This window comes from Parasteatoda tepidariorum, chromosome 1, assembly GCF_043381705.1.
Source record: "Parasteatoda tepidariorum isolate YZ-2023 chromosome 1, CAS_Ptep_4.0, whole genome shotgun sequence".
NCBI classification, from domain to species: Eukaryota; Metazoa; Arthropoda; class Arachnida; order Araneae; family Theridiidae; genus Parasteatoda; species Parasteatoda tepidariorum.
In genome coordinates this window covers 62,617,391-62,642,200 of record NC_092204.1, presented here as the reverse complement: position 1 = coordinate 62,642,200, position 24,810 = coordinate 62,617,391, and the positions used below count along the sequence as shown (strand labels likewise).

The window sequence follows — 24,810 nt, the reverse complement described above, 5'->3', positions numbered from 1 at the left end:
TTACCAACCGTGACAAAGATTCGCCATTTTTTGATTATGTTTTTTTAAATTTTCCTAGCTTAATTGCATGTGTTTTTTTTAACTTCACATTTGTTAGCAAATATTCTAAATATATATACTAAGAGATTGTTTAAAATGGAACACCCAGTCTATGTATAACAAACATGTGTGTACCAGTCACATTGTTTTTTTTTTTTTTATAAGGATGTTTAGTGTACATGTGTTATAATTTCAGTCAAAATAGAAAACAAATGAATCTTTTATTATGCGGTGGATAAAGAATTTTCATGTTTTCAAAAAGGTGTTATCAGACACTTAATGAATGACAAAATATCATTAACAGTATTTTGCATCTTCCTTCTTTAATCTTCGGGAGAATAATCTAGCAGGATTTATAGTTTCTCTGTTTTGGTTAGTTTCTGAAAAAAAAAAGAAGAAATTTTTAAAAATAATCGCAGAGCAAAACAGTCATTTATAATAAAATTGCTTTTAAAAAGGAAAATATTAACAAGAAAAACATTAATAAGAAAAGTATTAAAAAGAAAGTAAGTGTTAGTAGATAAAAAGTCCTATAGGGAAATAAAAATGTAAGCATATTAAATGTAAAATTATTTTTCCTATTACTTTTTAAAATTTTATTTTTATTAAATTGTAGAAAAATTATTATTTTACCTCAGGTCTGTGAAACTCAAACTTTTTTAAGAGGTATTTTTTAATTGCCTGTATTGTTCGAAATTTATTTATTTTATTAACTCTTTGCAATCGTTACTCTACTTGTCGAAATTAATTATTCTTTGATGAACATAATAGACAGGGTGGGGGGGGCAGGATGAACATAAAAAAAGTGAGGGGGGCTTTTTTCTTCTTAATCGATAAAGAAGAAAAAAGCCCCCCCTTTTTTTTCTTCTTTTTTTTAAAAAAAGGAAAAGAGCTATTATACTTTAGAGCAGTTTTTAAAATATTATTTTGAATTTTATGTATCTCCAAAGCCTATCGACTAAGGTGAACAATAGTGTTTAATACTGTGATTAGTTCAATCTACTCATGACAGGAACGATAATAAAGCTTTTTTATAAAATAGACATACGAGTGCAAAGGTTTGAATTTAAAATAATTATGAATTAAAGCTTTATTTATTATATTTTTGTGCTGCCTGAAAAGGATTTGGACTTTTAACCCTGAACACACAGAAAGGTCTAAAATAGTACCTTTCCAATTTTGATATGAGATTACCGATATCACCTAATATAGATAGGATTGATAAGTTCTGTTACTCTACTTATTTATAAACATATCAACAAATAAAGTTTTTGTTAACAATACTTTAAATAAGTACTTTAAATAAATACTTTAATAATACTTTAAATAAATACTTTAAGCAAATAAATTAAAAAATTTAACAAACTGATTTTTCCGCTTGCTATTTCCATGTAAACACGCCGAGTACATGTACCTCTCTCTTTCATTTTTGCAATTTGGTGAAGATTAAAATTATAATTAAATTCATTACACTAATTACTGAATATCTAAGTTAAAACGACAATTTTACATCACCGCGTATATTCTCGAAACTTATACGCTTAACTTCAGTAATTAAGTTTGTTTCATTAGAACAATCTCTTTAAAAATATTTTGTAGTTTTTTTTTTAAATTTAGAGTTAAAAAATGGATCAAATATAAATAGTATAAAGATATATTTTTGCACCACAGAATAGTAGCATTTCAGATTTCTTACCAAATATCTTAATAGGTATTTAGCAAAAGTCTATTTTCTTCATTCTTTACTGGTTCTGTGTACAGCCTGAAAAAATATAATATATGAATAAAAGATATGATTTATAATTAATATATGATAATTATTACCTTAATTTGTAATTATTTCAAGTGTCACTCTCCAAATACGCTATTTTTTAAAACAAATAATGTTCTGATTTTTCAGTACAAAATAGTGATGTATAAAAAAATTTCCCTTTACCCCGGCATAATTTTAGAGATGTTTGCCGTAAAAAGTACACATAGTAAATTATTTTAAAAATGTTCTTGCTTTTATGATTCCCGAGACAGCGTGATTTTCTAAATTAAAATTTATTCGATAAATAATTCAAAACATTCGCACTGAATCTGAAAGCAGTGAGAATAATTTAATACCAAATTTTCAAAATTTAAGGGATATAGTTAGTATTCAAATATCTATTTTTTGAAGAAAAAAACAACATATCTTTCCATTATTAAAGTAAAATAGACTAAATTTCTTAAATATTTTTTTATTATTCTAGGCATTATTTCATATGTGCCGAAACTCATTGTAATTCGGGACAGTGATACTTCAGTTGCATAACTTGTAAGTTTCAAAAATAGTCAGAGTACTGTGGTTTACATGATTATGAGTAGTTAAAGGGAAGAAAAAAAATATCCCCCCCCTTTTTCAGTCATGTTTCTCATTTGGTGCAAAATTTAAACATTTCAAAATTCAAACAAAGATAATTATCATCATTATCATAATGATTTTAATATTGCAACTTATCATTGCCGCTTTCTTCATCAATTGGAGTTTTGATTACGGTGCATTCAAACATTTTTAACGAAAAATTTAAAGAACTGGCATTTATATGGTTAATTTAAGTTTGAAATAGAAGCACTGGAATTGAAAATAAAATTTTTTAATAAAACCAAAACATTGTAAAAAAATAATAATTACCATTTCTACTTCTTCACGTAATTTGTCCATGTCTTTTTTCAAAGATTTACATCTGTTTCTCCAAAGATTCATTTCCTCTAAAGCATCTTGAATATTTCTTTGGGAGTCATCATAAGCTGATTGTAATTCCTAGAATGTGATACAAAAAAACTTATTAAGTTTTAAACATATTGGATATGACTTTAAAAAAAGGATTATTTCTTTTACAGTTAAACGACTAATTTATAAATTTGAAAATGCGTATATATTTAATTACTTTCATGAAATATATTACATTGCATTTTATTTGTACTAGTGTTTAATTTTTGAAAGTGATATTGTATTGCAACTTAAAATACCTGGGATGGAATCCCATATCGATAAGAGTATTATTTTCAGTCCTTGGTATGAAAAAAAAAAAACGAACTCAGTACCAAAAATACTAGTCTTTCAAAATTATTTATTAATTTACCGTAATGAATTATAACTATTTGTTTATATTTCAAGAATATATATTGAATTTGAGAATAAAGAGTAAAAAATAAATTCAATCGGGCATTCAAAATGGGACGAAAAATATTTTGAAAGTTTAGTATTAATCTTTATGATAATAAAAACTTTTAATTAAATGTTCTATTGAAAACATTCGATTCATTATTTTAGGGAATAACTTAAGAGTGTCATTTGTTTCTGAAATTGCAGCAACTTATTATGTAATTTTTTCGGTTTGAATTTCTCTTTTCAATAATAAATCTTAGCATTTTGTGCTAAACTAAAATAAAATTTACGATAAAAACAATGAAACTGAGGTAATACTATTTTTGACACTTAATAATAGATGTAAGTGGCATGGTTGAAAGTAAGACTCGAAAGAGAAGAAACTGATAGTAAAATATTTCATTTTTCGCTTGTTTTTAGAGAGAGTAAAAGTTTGGTGACTACCGCATTTAATTAAGAGTTATTACGTAGATTTATTTATAAAATCTCCTTCAGTGATTTTTAAAAAGTAAAATACAAGTAACATTATGAAACTTTTACTATTTTTAATTATAAACTATTTACTAATTCTTGGGCAATGAATTATCACTTTGCATAGTATGCTACAGAGCAACGACCTGTAGTAGTCATGTAAAAGCTGAATAAGAAATTTTAATCTAGTACAGTACAGTTACGTGACTGATACATGTAGCAGTCATGAAGGACCTGGGTAAGAAACTGTCATGTAGAACAGTATAGCATTATAAAACAATATACATGACCACTCATTACAATAGTCACGTAGAACCTGGGTAAGAAACTGTCATGTAGTATAGTTACATGAGAAATACATGTAGTACAGTTAATCTTAATGAATATTATATGCCTGAAGCAAATCCCATAATCTCATTAAGGTTACAGGGAAAAAATTTAAGCATTTCTGTAAAAACCTGAAAAGCCAGGTCTTTTCATTAAAGCCTGATAAAACTCGTTTTTTTTCTAAGTAAAACTCATAAAAAATAGCTTTTCACAAACCCTGTTTTTTTGGAAGTAATCTGCTTATAACGATATCAATTAGAAGGAATATAAATTAAAGCGTGAGTGCTATGAAAAAAAACCCCCTACATTTTATTGCATAAACATTTAATAAAATACGATGCTATTTTTATACAGTTTAAAACAGTCTGCGGTACTATTGGATGGTGTTGGATGTTACCACTTACCAGCAACTGAAGTGCTTGTCTCTTGCAAAGCTTTTGCAAGTCGCTTGTTTGGTCTGAAGTCACGTCAATTGATTTGTGAAGTCCGGTTATTTCATTGCTGTACTTTGACTTTAAAGAAGATAATTCGGATGTCAGTTTACCACTGCAATCTGATAGTTTCCTGTCAAGGCTCTCAACCTGATCTTGTAGTACACGGCTGTAAAACAGAATCACATGTTTGCTTATAAATTCGGAAGAATAATTACTATTAAAACAATTAAAAAGAAATAAAAAATAGTATTAGTGAAAGAGAGAAATTTTATATCTTCTAACAAAATTATTCATTATTCGGGAAAAATTTCACTTATTTAATCGTAAGTTTTAGTTAGCTGCAAGTTTATTTCTGTACTATTTATCTTCAAGTTCTTAGATTTAAAATGGTGAATGCTGACAAATTATTAAAAAATAAATAAATTATTGTTTAAAACTATATCTGAAACTTGTGCACTGAGTAGTCATTTTATGACCACCTGACAGTTTCATGCAAATGATCTATTGGGTCACAGTATTGGTTTTAGTGGCCTCGCGTAGTGTAAAAAAGAAAGCTGAGCTCTTAAGACAGTGGCAGTGTAAGTGAATTCCTTGAGAAGTTGAAGTTGGAGTTTTATGATTAGATGAACTTAGGCGTGGGGTGATACAAGAGCTAAAATTCTGATATGCTGTTAATATTGTGAAGGATTATATGGTTTGAGGAACACGAGGAAAATTCCTCTTCATTGCGTTGGCCCTCACAATTCCTAGACCTCAATTCATTTGGTTACGTAGTTGAAGTTAAAGGAACTATCCGGCAGCTTCATTCATAATCATTTTGTCTTTTAACACTGGAAAGTCCTATTCATATACCACAAACGACCTATCATGGTCGCTTGTGGTATATGAATAACATATGAGTAGACGTCGGCTGGATTAAAGTTAAAAGGTAGAAAACGACATATTACGGAGATGGTAGTAATAAAGTGATTGCTCAGTGGATATTTAATGATATTTAAGAATAGCTACCTTTGTTCAAAATTAAAAAGCTTTATGTAAAGTCAGAAATTAGTGGATTTTAAGGAATTAAATTTTCTAACCAGCGAAAAAAAAGTAGAGAATTATTTTTAATAAAAGAAAATTTTGCAAATAGAACATAATTTTCAGAATTTTTTCTGTGTAATTATAATTATATTTAATTTTAAAGAAATTTAAAATTAAAATATAGTGTCAATTTATTTTATGAGCTAAGCTTACCAAAAAAAATACTGAATTTAACTATAATTAATTAATGCAAAAGATCATACTGTAATTGGTAATATAATTAATATTATTTAAGGGAATGCATTTTTAAACAAAGAGCTTGATATCTTAATTTTTTTATCTTGATAGATTTATAGCTAGTTATCTTGATTTTTAGATTTTATGAATTTTGATTTTCTTTTTCCTGGAGAAAATTGTATATTTAATAAAATTTGAACTGGTGCAGAAATGGAATTCTGTATATGTCCCCGAACAGATCTGATTTACTTTTTCAATGTATCAACTAGTAGGAACAAATAATATTTTTAATGCATTTTCGTAACAGAAAACTAAATCATATTAAATCTCTCTTAATTGTAAGCTATCATATTAAATTTTCTAATATTTTTTACTTAATATTGTTTTTATTTATTTTACATAATTTCTTCATGCGTAAGCACACGCGGGAAATTCTTTTAAAAGTATATGTTCAATAGCGTGTACAAGTTGATTTCATGCTCAAACACTTTTATACACACGGAGAAGAAAAATTTTGGTAAAATTACCGTATTGTATCGTTAAAACATTTTGCGTTTTTTGGTACACCAAGGGGATACATAAGGAAGACATCAAGGTAGAAGCAGAACAATTTCGAGACAAACAATAAGATGGGCAATATGGTCAGCAGTAAGCACCGGTCACCTTTCCTTCTCAAACAAACAATCTAAAGCTGGGTAGGCTTCAAGCCACTATCGGAAAGTCCAGTTCTATAGGTCCAGTTCTATACAATTACAACTCAGTGCTTCAAGGACTTTGTTATCACGATTTGCGATCTCAAATATTACTTATTTGAGATTATTTGGCTAATTCTCCGCTTAAAGACATTCATTTTTTAAAACTAATTTTAGAAAAATGCTTTAAAAATTCTTTCTGTTTGATTATCTGTTTTAAGACTATAGCTGCATATATAGTGCAAATATCGAAAGTATTTTTTTTGGCCCGTTCAAGTGTTTAATCCTGGATTTGAATAATAAATGTTATTTTTAGCAGCGTGCATTTTAATTTAAGCTACCACCAGAAGGTCTCAACAGCCGGCACTAATAAATAACAGATGAGCTAAGTTTTTATGATGACATATTTTCAGAAATCTTGAACAGAAGCCAAATGTAGATACCAGAGATATCATTATTTTCTGAATTGCACGAAAAAAAAAACTGTCAATTACAAAATACTTCAAATAGTTATTATTATTTTTTTTTTTTGGTATGAAAATAACTGAAATCTGAAGAAAAAAAAACATGATAATATAACATTTTCGTTCTTTTTTGTTATTGTAATAGTTAAAAAAATAAAACTACAAACTCATATGAAAAACAAACAAACAGAGCTCTTAGTTATTTAAAAAAAACAATAGATAAATATTTTTGCTTTTCAAATTGCAACAAATGGAAGAATCGCAAAATAAAGCAAATCATTATTCCGTCCAGATTTTTTAAAATTAGTTTTTGGTCTATTTACGAATAAATTAAAGATAAATAGTTTACATTTTGGGACAACGAAAATAAATTAATAATAAGATATCAATTTCATTATTAATTAGTTATTTGTACACATTTTAAAGCGGGGATGCCCTTCCCTCTGCAGAGGATCAAAATTGTGATGGCATGTTTTCGGATCAACGTCAGGGTTATTTCCCAGACCGTCGAACATATAGCCCATTGTTTAGCTTTAGTGAGACGTAAATAAAGACTACCGCATATTTTTTTCAGCACTTGTGTATTCATGTTTTCTTTTCTTTGAAAAAAAAAAACTGTGTATCAGATTCTTATAAAGGACACGCTTAAAATACTATTAAATAGTTTAAAAAAGGTAAATAAATAAATAAAGTTTCATGAAGTGTACATTATGTAATTTAATAAAAGCAAATACTGTAATGATCCATCGATTCTTAAGGAAGTTTTGAATCAGCTTTGTAATCGGTGCAAGTTGGTAGCAATGCACGAATCATTCAGATAATGTCATATTCGAACCTAGGTTATCACAACAGAAACTCAAAATTTAGAGCGTAACCCGAACTTAGACCGAAGAGATCGAAAGCTATACATATCTAAATGAATAAAAAAGGGTGAAAACGAGTGCCTTATTACTTTTATGACCTACCGAATAAAACGACAAAACAAGTAAGATTTCTTTTATAAAACGAAAAGTTGTTGCTCTAAATAAATAAGATAAACATAAATAAATAAATAATTAAAGCTTTATTAAAATGCTTGATATTTTATTTAATCAACGCTAAAGGAAAGTTTGTCTCAATAGAAAATAATACTGGGAATCCTATTTTTTTTTAAAGATAAGTAAAAGTTTTAAATTTATTTTATTTTTGACAAAATAAATGTATAACTTTTAAAATAGGAAAAGGAATCTAATGGAAAGTCTGAACAATTGTAATTATTAAAAGATTAATATCGAGGACAAATTTATCTAGCAATTTCAGTAAGATTTAATGCAATTAATATAAAATCATTTTTTTATTTCTTCTAAATGTTGAAGTATTTGTTATGGAATATAATACTAAAACAAAAGCAATTCTAATTTTTATCTAACTATTTTCTTAATCTATTTACTTGAATTTACATACTGATTAATTCATTTGAATTTCCAAATATTATTTATTTTTAAGGTTGCATTTATTTCAATACATTTTCGCTTTTCATCTATTCCATTTTCCATCAAAAGCATGTAAAATATGCATATCAAAAGTAGATGCTATTTGTAAAGACGTTTCCATTAATTTTGCATCCACCATCGGGAGTAAAAATAACTTTTTGATTTGTNGTTGAAGTTAAAGGAACTATCCGGCAGCTTCATTCATAATCATTTTGTCTTTTAACACTGGAAAGTCCTATTCATATACCACAAACGACCTATCATGGTCGCTTGTGGTATATGAATAACATATGAGTAGACGTCGGCTGGATTAAAGTTAAAAGGTAGAAAACGACATATTACGGAGATGGTAGTAATAAAGTGATTGCTCAGTGGATATTTAATGATATTTAAGAATAGCTACCTTTGTTCAAAATTAAAAAGCTTTATGTAAAGTCAGAAATTAGTGGATTTTAAGGAATTAAATTTTCTAACCAGCGAAAAAAAAGTAGAGAATTATTTTTAATAAAAGAAAATTTTGCAAATAGAACATAATTTTCAGAATTTTTTCTGTGTAATTATAATTATATTTAATTTTAAAGAAATTTAAAATTAAAATATAGTGTCAATTTATTTTATGAGCTAAGCTTACCAAAAAAAATACTGAATTTAACTATAATTAATTAATGCAAAAGATCATACTGTAATTGGTAATATAATTAATATTATTTAAGGGAATGCATTTTTAAACAAAGAGCTTGATATCTTAATTTTTTTATCTTGATAGATTTATAGCTAGTTATCTTGATTTTTAGATTTTATGAATTTTGATTCTTTTTTTCTGGAGAAAATTGTATATTTAATAAAATTTGAACTGGCGCAGAAATAGAACGTCCCCGACCAGAGTAAGTGTGATATTATTCGGAAAAATACAGTTTATTTATTCTTAACTAGCTGCCTTAGGCGATCATCTGATTTACTTTTTCAATGTATCAACTAGTAGGAACAAATAGTATTTTTTATGCATTTTCGCAACAGAAAAACTAAACCATATTAAATCTTTATTAATTGTAAGCAATCATATTAAATTTCAAATATTTTTTACTTAATATTGTTTTTATTAGTTTTACATACTTTTCATGTATACTTTTCTTCCCAAACAAACAATCTAAAGCTGGGTAGGCTTCAAGTCACTATCAGAAATTGAGGTCCAGTTCTATACAGTTACAACTCAGTGCTTCAAGGACTTTGCCATCACGATTTGTGATCTCAAATATACTTATTTGAGATTAATTTGGCTAATTTTCCGCTTAACGACATTAATTTTTTAAAACTAATTTGAGAAAAATGCTTTAAAAATTTTTCTTAAGACTATAAGACTTTTCTTAAGACTATTGATTATTTGTCTTAAGACTATAAGCTGTATATATAGTGCAAATATCGAAAGTATTTTATTGTCCTGTTCAAATGTTTAATCCTAGATTTGAATAATAAATGTTATTTTTAGCAGCGTGTATTTAAATTTAAGCTACCGCCAGAAGGTCACAGCAGCCGGCACAAATAAATAACAGATGAGCTAAGTTTTTATGATGACATATTTTCAGAAATTTTGAACAGAAGCCAAATGTAGATACCAGAGATAACATTATTTTTTGAAATGCAGGGAAAAAAAACTGTCAATTACAAAATACTTCGAATAGTTATTTTTTTTTTGGTGTAAAAATAACAGAAATCTGAAAAAAAAAGAAACATGATAATATAAAATTTGAGTTCTTTTTTCTAATTGTAACAGTTACATTAATAAAACCGTAAACTCATATGAAAAGCAAACAGAGCTCTTAGTTATTTAAAAAAAAATAGAGAAATATTTTTGCTTTTTAAATTGTAACAAATAGAAGAATCGTAAAATAAAGTAAATCATTATTCCGCCTGGATTTTTTTAAAATTAGTTTTTGGTCTATTTACGAATAAATTAAAGATAATAGTTTACTTTTTGGGACAACGAAAATAAATTAATAATAAGATATCACTTTCATTATTAATTAGTTATTTGTACATATTTCAAAGCGGGGGTACCTTCCCTCTGCAGAGGATCAAAATTGTGATGGCATGTTTTCGGATCAACCTCAGGGTTATTTTAATTTCCCAGACCGTCGAACATATAGCCCATTGTTTAGCTTTAGTGAGACGTAAATAAATACTACAGCATATTTTTTTAGCACTTGTGTATTCATATCTTCTTTTTTTTTTTTAAAAAAAACCTGTGTATCAGATTTTTATAAAGGGCACACCTAAAATATTATTAAATAGTTTAAAAAAGGTAAATAAATAAATAAAGTTTTATGAAGTGTACGTTATGTAATTTAATAAAAGCAAATATTGTATATTTATCAATAAACTAAATAAATAATAATAATTTGTTGTATTCACATCATATTTAAAAAAAATGGCAAATTATTTCTTAATGAGCGTTGAACAACACATTTTATTTAGCGGATGAAGGAATCTTAGTATTCAACTTAAAACTTTATAACTTGGAAATCGATGCCGAAGACTAAGGAACACCTGTGTCTCTACAGAAAACTTCTTCAATAAAACTAAACATTTGCTTCATATGGAAAGGAAAACCTCGAAAACTCTCCCTGGTTAGATTGATGGTAATAGAACTCTTACCCATGATCCATCGATTAGTAAGGATGTTTTGCATCAGCTTTATAATCGATGCAAGTTGGCAGTAATACACGAATCATTCAGCTAACGTTATATTCGAACCTAGGTTATCACAACAGAAACTCAAAATTTAGAGCGTAACCCTAAATGAGACCGAAAAGATCGAAAAAAGAGGGCCATACCTATTTTAATTAATAAAAAAGGGTGAAAGCAAGCGGCTTATTACTTTTATGTCCTACCGAATAAAGCGACAAAACAAGTAAAAAAAATTTTTTTTAAAAAAAGTTGTGGTTCTAAATAAATAAGATAAACATAAATAAATAAATAAATAAATAAATAAATAAATGAATGAATAAATGAAGCTTTATTAAAATGCTTGATATTTTATTTAATCAACGCAAAATGAAAGTTTATCTCAATAGAAAATAATACTAGAAATCTTACTTTTTTAAAGGTAAGTTAAAGTTTTAAATTTGTTTTATTTTTGACAAAATAAATGTATAACTTTTAAAATAGGAAAAGGAACTTAATGGAAAGTCTGAACAATTGTAATTATTAAAAGATTAATATCGAGGATTTTTTTTTAAATCCTACAAATTAATCTATCAATTTTAGTAAGGTTCAATGCAATAAATCTAAAATGATTTTTTATTTCTTCTAAATTTTGAAATATTTGTTATGGAATATAATACTGAAACAAAAGCAATTCTAATTTTCATTTCACTATTTTTTAAATTTATTCACTTGAACTTACATACTGATTAATTCATTTGAATTCCCAAACATTATTATTTATTTATTTATTTTTAAGGTTGCATTTATTTCAATACACTTTCGCTTCTTCATTTATTCCATTTTCTATCAAAAGCATGCAAAATATGCATGTCAACATAATATTTAAGTAGATGCTGTTTGTAAAGACGTTTCCATTAATTTTGCATCCAACATCGGGAGTAAAAATAACTTTATGATTTGTTCGACAATTTTAAGTGAGAGTTTATTACTTCGTATACTGCGGTATTGTGAAGAAAAAATATATACTTAACTTTAATCATATTTATATTCTACTCATTAATTTGTGATATGCATGAAATGATTTTTTAACAGCATGGATTATTTGTACTAATCAATGTATTTTTTGTACTGTAATATTTGAAAAGACGGGAGCTGTGTAGCAGCTTTAATTTCACGAACAATTCAAAAATGAATAAGTATAAGTAAGTAATTGTTTGTAATTAAAAAAACATGTAAAAACGGAATTATTGACTACAGAGAATATGAAAGTAAATAGTTGAGAATTAGTTATGATTTATCATTCTTTTTACTGATTATACTCTTTCATGGTATGCTTTCACAAAGCCTGTTTTTCTTAAAAGTTACTTTATAAACAAAATGTATCATTATGCAACAATCATTATAACATGTATTTTTATATTTATACCATTCATAAAAGACTTAATTTGGTCAAAGGAGGAAAAATAGTAGATAACACCGAGAGTGCATTATTTTCAATGGCTATAATTTTTTTAAAATTTTTTTTATTTTATTTATTTATTTTATAAAGCCATAGAGTTTTATATGCTTTTTTTGTTCTTTTCCACCAAATAATAAAGATATGAAAGAATTAACAGTACCTCACCTCTTTTCCCGCCATTGTGATGCTCGGGGTCCATTTGTAGTAGTTGATCCACCACCAAGTTTCCTCTTGTTTTTCGTATCCAAATCCATGCTAAGATCTTCAGTCGCTTTCGGCAAGGTCCAGAAGGCTGCATCATCATACAAACTCTTTGGTCTGGGAGGAAGTGGTGAATCTTCTGCAGAATTCTTGGACATCATTTTCTGCAGGCGTTTTTCTCTTCGGCTGTTAATGGCTTCTTGAACTTCATCGTCTAGTTCGTACGAGGAACTTAATGTCGCATTTAATCTTGATTCAAATGTAGAACTTCTTGTAAGTTCATTCAAGGAGGGCGACGGAACGGACTTTTGCCGCGACATTGAAGGCCTTTCTAGAGAAGCTTCCCGGATAGCAGCTCCGGGAGATGGAGACCCGGTCAAAGTTGAGTCGGCAAACGTTGAAAAATTCAAGTCCCTCCTGTCCGATCGTAGCTGGGTTTTTGAAAGGGAATCGGAATATCGTTTTTCAATATCGGTTAGGGTATCCGAGTACAATCCTGTGCCATATCGATAATTGTCATTGTAGATGGAGGTGTAAGGTCTTCGCCAATTGCTGGAACCTCGAGGAGCCATTTCGAATCGATGTGTTTTCTTTTTGGTTGTCGCGAATGAGAATAGAACCGAAGAGGAAAGATTTTCGTGTCTGTCGAGAGGAAGGTCTTGGCTCGATAATCTACTTCAAAGGAACACCAAGAATTTTCCGCCTCCTCTTTCAACTATGTTCTTTTTTTTTTCGTTCCTTAAAAAATATTCCCTTGTTTCTTTGTCGTATCTTCTTCTCCTCTACACCAAATATTTATCGCTTTCTTGGCTTATCTTATTGGAAGTGTTTTAAAATAATACATTTTGGAACAACAAATTTAAGAACAATTTATATCTATGTTTTAAAAAATGCTAAGTGATTAAAATATGTCTTGGCTGTTATTGGCGAGAGAAACTGAATTGTGACTTTAAAAATAAGTATAGAAAATAGCTTCATAAAACCATTGTTAGTTCACTAACGCGAAAATACTAACTGCAATATTTTTATAAAAGATATAAAATTTAATACTGAATATTTGAAATGAGACTAGGTTGTTCTTGCTTTAATTAAAAACCTCATTTTTAAATTTTTATAAAAATATAATCCATTGCAAATGATTAAGTAAATAAATTAATGTTGCATAAAAATAGTATTTTTTTCTATTTTGCGAAAGGTGAATAAGAAAGAAAAAGTATCTACCCATAGGAAAGGATACTATTTATTCATTTAAAACAATCAAAATGCTTGAAGACAATTTTAAGATGAGAAAAAATTTAAATTTTGGAAATAATTACTATAAATTACTGAAATATTTCAATAGGTATCAGGATATATATATGCAACTTTGTTTACATCATTAAAATACAAAACTAAATTTATTTAAAAATTATTTTCCTTCTTATGTATTTATCTTTCATTATCGTAAAACATTAGGTCAATCCTTAAATATGCACTGCTTTTTTAAAAGTTTGAGCCCAATAACTTAATTTGGTGATTCAGCCGACGACACGCTGAAGGTAGTTTTATGAAACAGGTGTCAGTGGAAGTATAATTACCTTCGTTCATTTTTCCTTGTCTGATGTTTGCGTTACGCATTTTTTGAGACTTTTACATCACAGAGAAAAGCAATATATTTTTATCCAGACCCATGCTGAATCTGAGATAGTAACTTTAAATGTAAAGTGAAAAACGAGAAAATGAGCCAAGAAAGAAAAAAAAAGAAAGAAAAAGAAAAGGGAAAAAAACTGACCAACCGGAATAACTTTTGATCTAATGATCGGATCTTAAAGTTCGAAGACTTAAACTGAATGACCCTGAATAAACATACAATTTCTTTAACGGATTCGGATTTCTGATCCCCAAAATATAAGATTTAGATGCAATCTGTGAAATATAATTCCCATAGTTTGATCAGGGAAGCGATCCAAAGTTTGGATCCCATAATGTTAATTTCATTTTTTGCGCCATTCACAATATCTAGAGATTGTTTAAGCAAATTGAAAATGTTTTGCAGACAATTATAAAATTCATTTATCGAAGGATAATTCCATGCAAAAAATACATTTTAGTAAATATTCATTATTTATTTTAAAATAATCGAAATAATTTTGAACTGTAAGTTATTCAATTTTTTTCATCATTTAAAGAAGGAAATTTTGAATAGTAAAACACAGAAAAAAAAATTGAGCGAAATTGGTTGAATAGTTCTAATAAATCGAATTTTAAGTATACGACTTCTCTAAGAAACGAAATATCAACGTAAGAGACAAAAAATTCAAAATTGAGATTTTTATACATTTGGTATCTTTGCTGAGTTATAAACGTCAGCACTGTAGCGTCCACGTAGCGTAAACCGTGGGAAGGCAAGACATGCAAAATTAGCGTGGCGCTCAACGTGTTAAGGCTTGAAAATGCACCAAGCCAGTTTAAGTTGATGAAGGCACGCTAAAAGCATTAATTGCGGCAAAACTGGTGAACAACAAAGACTTCAATGAGAGATTTAATTCATCGAATTCGACCGTTTATAATAATTTAAAAAGCCTAAAGATTTAATCTCAAAGATCGACATATATCCCTGGGTACAAGAAGCAAGTTGTCTACAATAATGTTGCGTTCCCTAAAAAATTTTTTGACGGTAAAAACTTTACACCAAATAAAGAGGTCAAAAATCTATTGTATCAGAATTTTGCCAGCAAAGATAGGGTTTCCGCGATTCGTGAAAAATTTTAGTAGTGGTAGTATTTTTAGGTTAATGCTAGAAAATATTTATTATTTTAATAAACCACTTTATTATTAAGTGGTTTAGCAAGCTGGAATTTTCATGCATATATACTTTTTTTGGAAAACAATTTTTAGTGGTGGTTACACAGAAGTTAAAATATTGACATATGTTTTATTTTCGCTACCACTTTTTAAAATTTTCAAGCCCTCGAGAACCCTGAAAAAACAAAAAAAATAATGCAAGTAGAATCATGCTAGTGCCAGAAAAATGGCAAAAGGTATTGGACCAGAATGGACAATATATGATTTAATAAAATATTTATTCACTATAAGAAAATCGTTTTCGTTTTCATAATTAAATAAATAAATAAATAAAAAAATAAAAATAACGAAATTACTTTTTAAACAAACCAATAGTTTAGCTTTGATAGTATATATTTGTAGAATATAGTAAATATTATAGTAGTATAAATAGTATGTATAAAATAGTTGTCAAGCTACTTCTCTCGAAATCTATCGTGAAGCACTCACGCTGTGTTTCTCAATTGCATGGCAGAATTTTTACTCTGCTGTATAATAGAAAGGCAAGTATTGGTATAAACTGAAACTGAAGCTATCCCACAATGGTATAAACTGAAGGCTAATTTCTTTTGAATCTCATTTATTTGATTTTTAACATAAGTAGTTTAATTTAAATGTATTTTAGCGTAGACTATTTTTGTTATGGTAACCCCTCTCGTTAAAAAGTCCTTGAACGCTTGGCTTACAACGTGATTGCGATTTTTCACATCAGCCCACACGTTCCGAATCCTTTGCCGAATAAAAATAGAACTAACCTAGGAACCCACATTTCAACGTAAAACCTCTTTACATACATATCGAAAAGTTTGTAAACACGAGGATTAGTTTTTGTAGATAGATAACAGTAATCACCGTAATCAAACGTGTTTTTGGAAATATAATATATCTTTTTTTTGGAAAAAAATATTTATATTTACTTAATGGAGATTATGTTGAAGAATGCTTCATTGTACATTTAAATAGTTAATTTAATTTGTGTTGATTAATACCACAAAACAATGCGTGTAACTGTAAATCCACTATCATATCTTACGCAAATAGCAATTTATTAATTTTTTACGCAAGAAATTTTTTTTTTGTTTTTCGTTGCATGAGATTTTTTAACAATAATCTTATGTTGTAACAAACTTCTAGGTGAGTTAAGGAACACTATCAGGATTTTAATCCTGATACGTGAGCTACACGGTAAAAAATTATGGTTCAAATTACGGGATTACCGGCATTTTGGGTGCATCATACGAAAAATCTATTTTTATTCTTCAAATATTATACCATAATTATTACAGTAGTATTTATTTAATTAGAGTGATTCAGTGATTTTACAGCAACTATTACTGGAAATCATTACTGGGAACTATTATTTTATTTTACAGGGTGTTCCAAAATTCTCTTTACAACTTCAAAAATTCATAACTTCGAAAATAAACAAGATATTTATATTCTGTCTTTTGCATGTATTACTGCAACTAATAAAGTTTTGTTTAGTACACTTCAACATGCGCACCATTGGTGACCCTAAGCACTTCCAGTCTGTAATCAATTTCAAGCCAGGTGATGTAAAGATAATTTTGGAACACCCTGTATTACCGTCGTTGAACAGTCGACCCAATTTTTGGGTTTACGACTACTAATGTTCAACTTCGTAGCCTTGTAATTTTGAACCCAATCCAGAAGATAAGGGAACTCCTGGATCAAGTACTGAGGGAAATTTGCTTTCGTGGAGAACTTTTTGATGGAAAACTAACTTCCCCCCCCCCCCTGCATTTGCGTAACATGGAGAGGAAGACCATGAGAAACTCTCACGCTTAGCCTGACGGCAAAGGGACTCTAACTTATGATCCGTCTACCACCGAGGATATTTCACGTCAGCACTGTGGTCTGTGCAAGCAGGATGCGGATTCGTATCGACCAGCCATCGGTGGGATTCGAACCCGGTTTATCTCATTGGAAGGCGAATGCTCTATTGTGAACTATAATTGTTCATCCCGCTGTTATCATGGGGATCATGGATGATAAGGTTCCACAATTTCGTAAACAACGGCATGGTAATGGTAATGCGGTCAGCTTTACGCACCGGTCACTTTTACATCACTAACAAGATTGCACACATTGACTTGAAGCTGGGTGGGCAGCAAGCCTACAACGGGGATTTATTTGATTAAATATGTAAAAAATATAGTTTGTTATCGATTTAAATTGCGTGCTAAAAACTTAGTTTATAGAAATAATTAAATAATATCACTAATTTAATGCATCTAATTTTTAGCAGTTCTGGTGTAAAAGTTTTTACTGCAATAAGTAAACAAGTATAATTTTGAACTATCGTTAGTAAAAAGTGTCAGACAAATAAAAAAAAAACAAATTAATGAAAGCTCATAAAAATAAAATATTGGAAAACAGCGAATTACGTAAAAGTGCAATAAATAAATAAATCTACACATGTAGGAGCATATTTTTTGTAAATATGTAATGGCAACAGCGGATATGTTTTGTAACATAAAAATTCGTAGAAAGTCAATACGAAATGTACGTGAATGTCGCAAGTTACGAGTATGCTTATACTATCAATATACACCGAAGAGTCATTACACTATGACCACCCTGCTAATAACAAGTAGGCCCACCTTTAGCCCTCAAAACTGCTAGCACTCGCCGTGACATTGATTCCGCAAGGTGCTAATAGGTAGTCTGAGGTATCTGGTACCAAGCGCTCACCAACTAATCCTGGAATTCCCTCACATTGCGAGGGGGTAGCATGGCAGCACGAATTTGGTTTTCTAAGTAGGACCACAAATGCTCTATTGGATTAAGGTCAGGTGAATTTGGGGGCCAAGACATGACTTGAAAGTCACTGGAATGCTCCTCGACGATTCGACCCTTATGACATGGTGCATTATCCTGTTGGTAAACACCATCCCCCGCAGGGAAAACGGTTGCCATGAATGGGTGAACCTAGTCTGCAACTATGTTCAAGTAGCTTACAGACGTCAGGGATTGTTCTATGAGGACTATGGGTCCTAATGTGCCCCATGAAAACATTGTTCCAAGGCGAGAAACCATGAAAACCTGGGCGAGCATAGATGGAGGGTGGTCATAATGTAATCGCTCTTCGGTGAATATTTGTTTTTGTTTCTATAAAGGATTTATTAATATAATAAAATAAAGAATTTGCTCGTGTGTTTACTGGATTGCGGGTATACCATAGCCTCTAAAAATAAGACATTCAACTTGAAGCTAAATGAGTACAATTGTAAACAAATTACGTAGCCCGATTCTCTATTTTTAATTTTCTTTTATTCAGAGACATTCAAAAAATGGAACTTTCTGATTAGTTTAGCGGAAGCCATTATTTTAATGTAAACTATAAACGATTCAGTTTAGTCAAATATTTTAAATAAAACATTAATGAAGTTTGCAAGCTTATAGCTGTGATCGAATGTTTACAGCTCGTTATTTAATACTTATTTTTCATTCGCTATGCCAGATTAGCTGAATGATCAACGTGATCGTTGCAGCTTATCAGGCGGACTACGAGATCAAATTGGTTATCTGAAACCACGTTTTAGTTTATTTATAGTTATGCTTTTAAAACATGTTACTATAAAACATTATATAACATTAATTGAAATTTTTTAAAAATAGTTTGAACTGTAAAGAATGAGTAAGGTAGCTAACTCGTTTAATATAAACATTAAAAAATACCAAAATTATCATTGATGCCAATAAAAATTAATTTCTCTAATAATTACTTCAGGCATCATGGTGATTGGTGCCATTTTAAAATACATCAAATATAATCTTATAAAGGTAAAAAGTATTTTACAACCGAATGTCTTATTACGTTTACAGCTGCACCAATACTGTACATTTTTATGATAGATATTTTAAGACCCTTCGAAGATATAAGTACAGGAAAATTAGCTTGACGGTGATAAATTTTAAATACATATCATGACTTGTCCCGAGCAACAGCATTTTGCCAGATGATACTAAATGTAGTTAATATGTATTTTCATGGGATGAACTATTAAATACGTGTTTGGCTCAATTTAATAACGTATAGCTACCAAAAAGGGTAACAAATAATATATATAAACAAAAAACAATGAAATTATTTTAACTTTATTATTTCTGTCGGTATTTGTCTTAATGTTTTGTACACAATTTTGTAGTGTTGCTCAGTATCTACTGATTAGTTGATGCTTATTTTTTCACCTTGTACAAAGAACGGGATTCAGCCAATAAATAAATAAATAATGATATTAAAATTGGGACTTTTCATTTCTAAGAACAAGGGGCATCTATTTTCTTTTCCTTTCTTTCTTTTTTTTTGTTTTAAAGAAATTCCTTGGATATCTGGTATTTATATTTCTACACTCAATTCCTCAATGTTTTACAATTTTCCAGATGTTCACTTGCTTGGTGAAACAGTTTCTACCACTTTTATTTTCAGAGAAAACGCAGTGTCTTATACACAGTTTTTTCTTAAATATGCGCTAAAAGTGGAACAATGCTTTCCTTTTTTGCTTAAAAGAAATACTTTCAAGACAATACTTAATTACTGAAATAAGCTGCATCGTCTCAACCTTTTTGAAACTGTTGAGTTAGTTCGCTAATGGAGCAAAGTGCTAGATTTTTAAAGCAAAATCATGTTTGAATTTTAAAAGGACAATTTATTTTAAACATTCTATGATGTTTTTTAGAACTACAAATTATGCCTACATTCATAGTGTTTAACTCTTTTTTTTATCACTTATACCACTATCACTTCTTCTATCTTTAATTTTTCCTGAATTTTTGTTTTAAATGAACCAAGACAAAATTCAGTTTCATTCTTTGTTATTTTACTATTAAGAAGTTTCGTCAATAGAATTCAAAAGTCTGTTGACAGTCATAAATTTTTTTTCTCTTAATTTCAAAAGTGTTGGTTTTTGCGGATTAATTTTTAACAAGCATTCTAAAAACATATAATAAGGGTAATATGTTACGGGACACACTGTATATTCGAATACATTTTATCAAATTTTTGTCAGGAATTAAAAAAAAATACTGTTTTAAATTTCAAATCAAAACATTCTTACAATATTATTTTAACTATTCATATTTAGAATTTATCTTCAAATTAAGAAATAAAGGAAGTGGCGAAGCGCAAAAGATTTATGGCTAATTTTAGCCAAATGATTTTTTATGTTTTCTTTTATTATTTTTAATTTAAATTTGAAGAGAAATCGTCAAAAAACTCTCTGTAAAAATCATACCCACTAAAATCTATTACCAAAACATAAAATGATGACATTGGCGTGGGTTGACAAAGAGCGTATCAGAATTTGTCTCAGTTGAAAGATAAGACTTTTGCTGATGTTGTTAGAACAAAAATATACCACCCACCATACAGCGTAGCATTTCAATGACCTTTTGTCCTCTCTCTTTATACATTATTTTGTCTAAATGAATTTAAAGAATCAGTAACAAACTTTATCGATCTCTTTTCTCGTAATCCATTGTTGATATTTAGGTTTATAATAACTAGTTTAGTTAGACTTAACAATAAAGCTTAAACTTTAAACTATTTTTAAATAAAATAAGGTATTCCAAAATAATTTTCGTGCTTTCAAGCTGTTGAATTATTACATGTGTGTTATGCAGTGTTTAAAAGTTAAATCGTATTTATCATCATATAAGTAAATTTAAAATTTTTCTTTTCCTAAATAATCACCAGAAATAAGATTTATACAAAAAAATTAATTTAAAATTTTAAATTTAAAAACTTGTCTACTGTGAGAAACTGATCATTGTTTGTTCTACTGAAAAATGTTGCTTTAATCCACATATATGAAGGATTTGATCAATATAGACATAAGTCGCTTATCATTATTTTGCCTCAAAATTTTGATATATTTTATATTCAAGTAATTTTCGTAAGATATGCATTAAAACTAGCTTCCAAAACTTTCTCAGCTCTAACAAAAATAATTTTTATCCCCAAAATTATCTTAAATTTAAATATTTTATGATTTTTTAAAATGGATATACATATATAAGTAGCAAAATTGTAGCAAGCGATTGCAAATGTTTTTTTTTTCCAATGGCAGGCACTGAATTTGAATCTTTGCCTATACTATGCCAGAATTGTTGCTTATTCGCGTTACCCAGTGGGCACCTGTGAACCAAAGTCACGGAGGCGAGCAACATTTGCCCACGCCACACTGCCACAAACCCGTTTATAGGGTGGGCCACATTCACACATCATGCACACACACAACAGAGGACAGCACAAAGAGAGAGAGAGAGAAACATCCATGCCCAGAGCGGGATTCGAACCTTCGCAGTCAGGCACGCTAACCGCTCGGCCACCTGGCCGGCGCGATTGCAAATGTATTCCGCAACTGTTTAAAGCTTCAAACTATGAAGTTAACACTCTAATGCTAGAACCATTGAAAATTCGTCTCTAAAACATACAAAAAATTTATGAGTTCTTTCTTTTTTTCTAAATACGGAAAACTTGCGAAAAATGGCCACTTCTTGGCCCAATGCATACAGCGACCTCTTGAGGTATTAAGCACAAATACTTTTTAAATGATAAAATTATCGTTTTCTTTTATTATTTTCAATTAAATTTACAAATTTCTCTGTAATCGTTTGCTTTATCTTTTAAATTTAATTCTATAAGGTGCTTGGATATTAATTGTTAAAGAAGAAAAAAGCACAAGTTTTCTTAACAACTCAGGTAAATTATGACGAATAATTTTAAATAATTTAAATTTTCTAACATCTCTCTGCTTTTCTTGAGTTTAATTTTGATTTATTGTTGAATGTAATGCATATTTAAAGGCAAACACTAAAAATCTTTCTAAACTAATGGAAAACAATAAATGTGCCCTTTATTTCTCACATTTACTATTTAAAGGCTATTTGAAAAACCTATTAATTTTTAATTTCTTTGTTATAAGTAAACTATATCATATAATAGAATTAAATAAAAATGAAATAAACAGAAGTAAATAAAAATATTACAGAGAAAAAAAATCGTAATATTTGTAATGTTTACTCATCAATTGTTTACTTTGACTGTTAATTTTGCGCAATAAACAATGCTTAAAATTTTACCATTTATTAATTCAAAACAAATATTGCATTTACAACATCAAACTAGTTTTAGATTGAAAATTCCAAATTTTTTTTTTCCGTTGAAGACTAGAATCAAAGTCACGATCTACACCTATAGTTAACTTGAAAAATTAAGGCAGTATCAGTTAGGTAACAGTTATGTAGAATCTCTCAGTTTTGAAAAGAAATTTGAAAAATAATTTTCGTAGAAGGTATTACCCTATTTTCCAACAAAATCGTTTTCTAGAGTTATTCCAAGCTTATTATTTACTAATGGTTATCAATGTAGCCAACTGAGATTCATTGGAATGATTTAAGATGCATTTTTAAGCACTACTGTGCATGTTTAAGCATCGTCAAGAAACATCGATATTTTACGATATATTACACACCTCGATATTTTACTTTTTTTTTACTGCTGTGAATTATTTGCAATGGTCAATATTTTCGTTACTCGAATGACTTATGAAAATATCGTAATTGACGAGTTTCGTTAACAATAATACAAGCTCTCATATTCACAATGTTTTCATATTCAGTATTTATTGTTGCCGATGTTCGCTACATTATCGCAGTAAATATTTATTGTTGTCGATAATAATCATGATTTTATCATTGTCAATAATTATCGTGCGCCGACCGGCCTGTGTAGGGGGCAGGGAACAGAAAGGTTCTGGGTTCGCATCAGAAAGGTTCTGGGTTCGAATCCCGGGCAGGGCATGGATGTTTCTTTCTCTCTATCTGTGTTCTATGTCCTTTCTCCTTTGTGTGTGAATGTGACCCACCCTATAAACGGGTTGTGGTAGTGCGACGTGGGCGACGCTGCTCCACCGCCGTGTTCTGGCAGTTCTGGCACTTTCTGTGGCCAATGGACAATAGTTCCAAGTGCCCGCCATTAAAAAAAATAATTATTATTATCGTGCTTTTTATATCTATCGTAAGACGTGGTACTCACGATACAGCATGAATATAACAATTTTAAAATATAGTTATTGTAATATTTTAAAAGTACCGACATTCCCACGATGTATTGATACAGCGTGATGTACCACACAGCTTTAGTTTAAACTTTGCATATTTACGATCAAACTAATCCTGGTATAAAGTTTGTTCTCTTTAAACCACAATTTCCCCATTGAATAACGAAGTAGAAAAAGATATTGTAGACAGAAAGATGGAGCTGTGAACAAAATTGTAGAACAGAAAAGTTGTCTAAGAGTACGCGGCAGTAGCGCTGGAAAGATTACTTACAGAGTATTTTAAGTCTTTTAAAGAGTTGACTTTTTTTGTTCCTTAGTGTTTTAGAACACATTATTTGCTTAATTATATTTGTGTTAGGAAACTAATAATAAATACTTCTTTCAAGAGCATTATTTATGAAATGAAATATTTTAAATATTTATTCTGCTAAAAAATAATAAATTGTGAAAGTAAATATAAAAATTCGTACATACTTAGTATAAAAATGAAACTTCATTTTATTTTGCTAAATCACGCTATTAACACAGTTTTCAAGGAATCATTCATGAGGAAACAAATGATTAATTTGTAGTTACAGAGGTATGTTGCGTAAACTCTTAATTCTAAATCTCGAATAATTAGAGAGTTTACACTGTAAAAAAAGGGTTTCTAAAAATTTAACAAAAACATGTGTCATATAGCTCTGAAACAAATAATTTTCGAATTTGAAAACCCCATGTATCGAAACTGAAAGATCATATACTCATTCTTGAGGAAAATGCATAGTCTTAAAGGTAATGTTGAAGGAGAAATGTATGAGAGAAATATTCATTGGCTGTCTGCAAGATTCAAACTTCAGAGTTCGTTCCATTGAAATCCTTTACAATTTAAATTGGAATCTAGCATGTCATGACGTGTCAGTTGGTCAGTATTTCTACCTAACTCACCCTGGACTGGTGTGTATAACTACAGTGACTAAAGCATCCTCCTACGAACCAGAAGGTCCTTGGTTCGAATCCAGCCAAGGAAGAACTCTCTGACACATTTCTCCCACCACATCTCCTTTGAGACTACGTATTTTGCTCAAAAATGAGTATATGCAGTTTCAATTTGGAAAACATGGAATTTTCAAATTTGACTATTATTTGTTTCGGAGCTATTTTAATACAGTTTTGCTCAATTTTGAGAAACTCCTTTTTCACACAGAGCGTAAATCTAAAAATAGAGAAGAAAGTTCTCTTTAATAACCAGTTATGTTGAGAGATCTCTACTACAAGAGAAGAATAAGAAATAAGGTCGAT

At 29.2% G+C, this 24,810-nt stretch overlaps 2 protein-coding genes across 2 annotated transcripts in view; one reads left to right on the top strand and one right to left on the bottom strand.

The window, feature by feature from the left end:
- LOC107455746 (zonadhesin) overlaps positions 1–24,810 on the top strand; it is a 346,128-nt gene that overhangs the window by 306,472 nt on the left and 14,846 nt on the right. The gene's annotated exons all lie outside the window — the stretch shown is intronic.
- Positions 242–13,342, bottom strand: LOC107441853 (paramyosin, short form-like). Its single transcript, XM_043038771.2, has 5 exons — positions 12,584–13,342; positions 4,378–4,573; positions 2,699–2,827; positions 1,736–1,801; positions 242–419 (listed from the first exon to the last, which is right to left on the bottom strand). The coding sequence occupies exons 1-4, from the start codon at positions 13,189–13,191 to the stop codon at positions 1,775–1,777; spliced, it is 960 nt and encodes a 319-aa protein (XP_042894705.1). The 5' UTR covers positions 13,192–13,342; the 3' UTR covers positions 242–419; positions 1,736–1,774.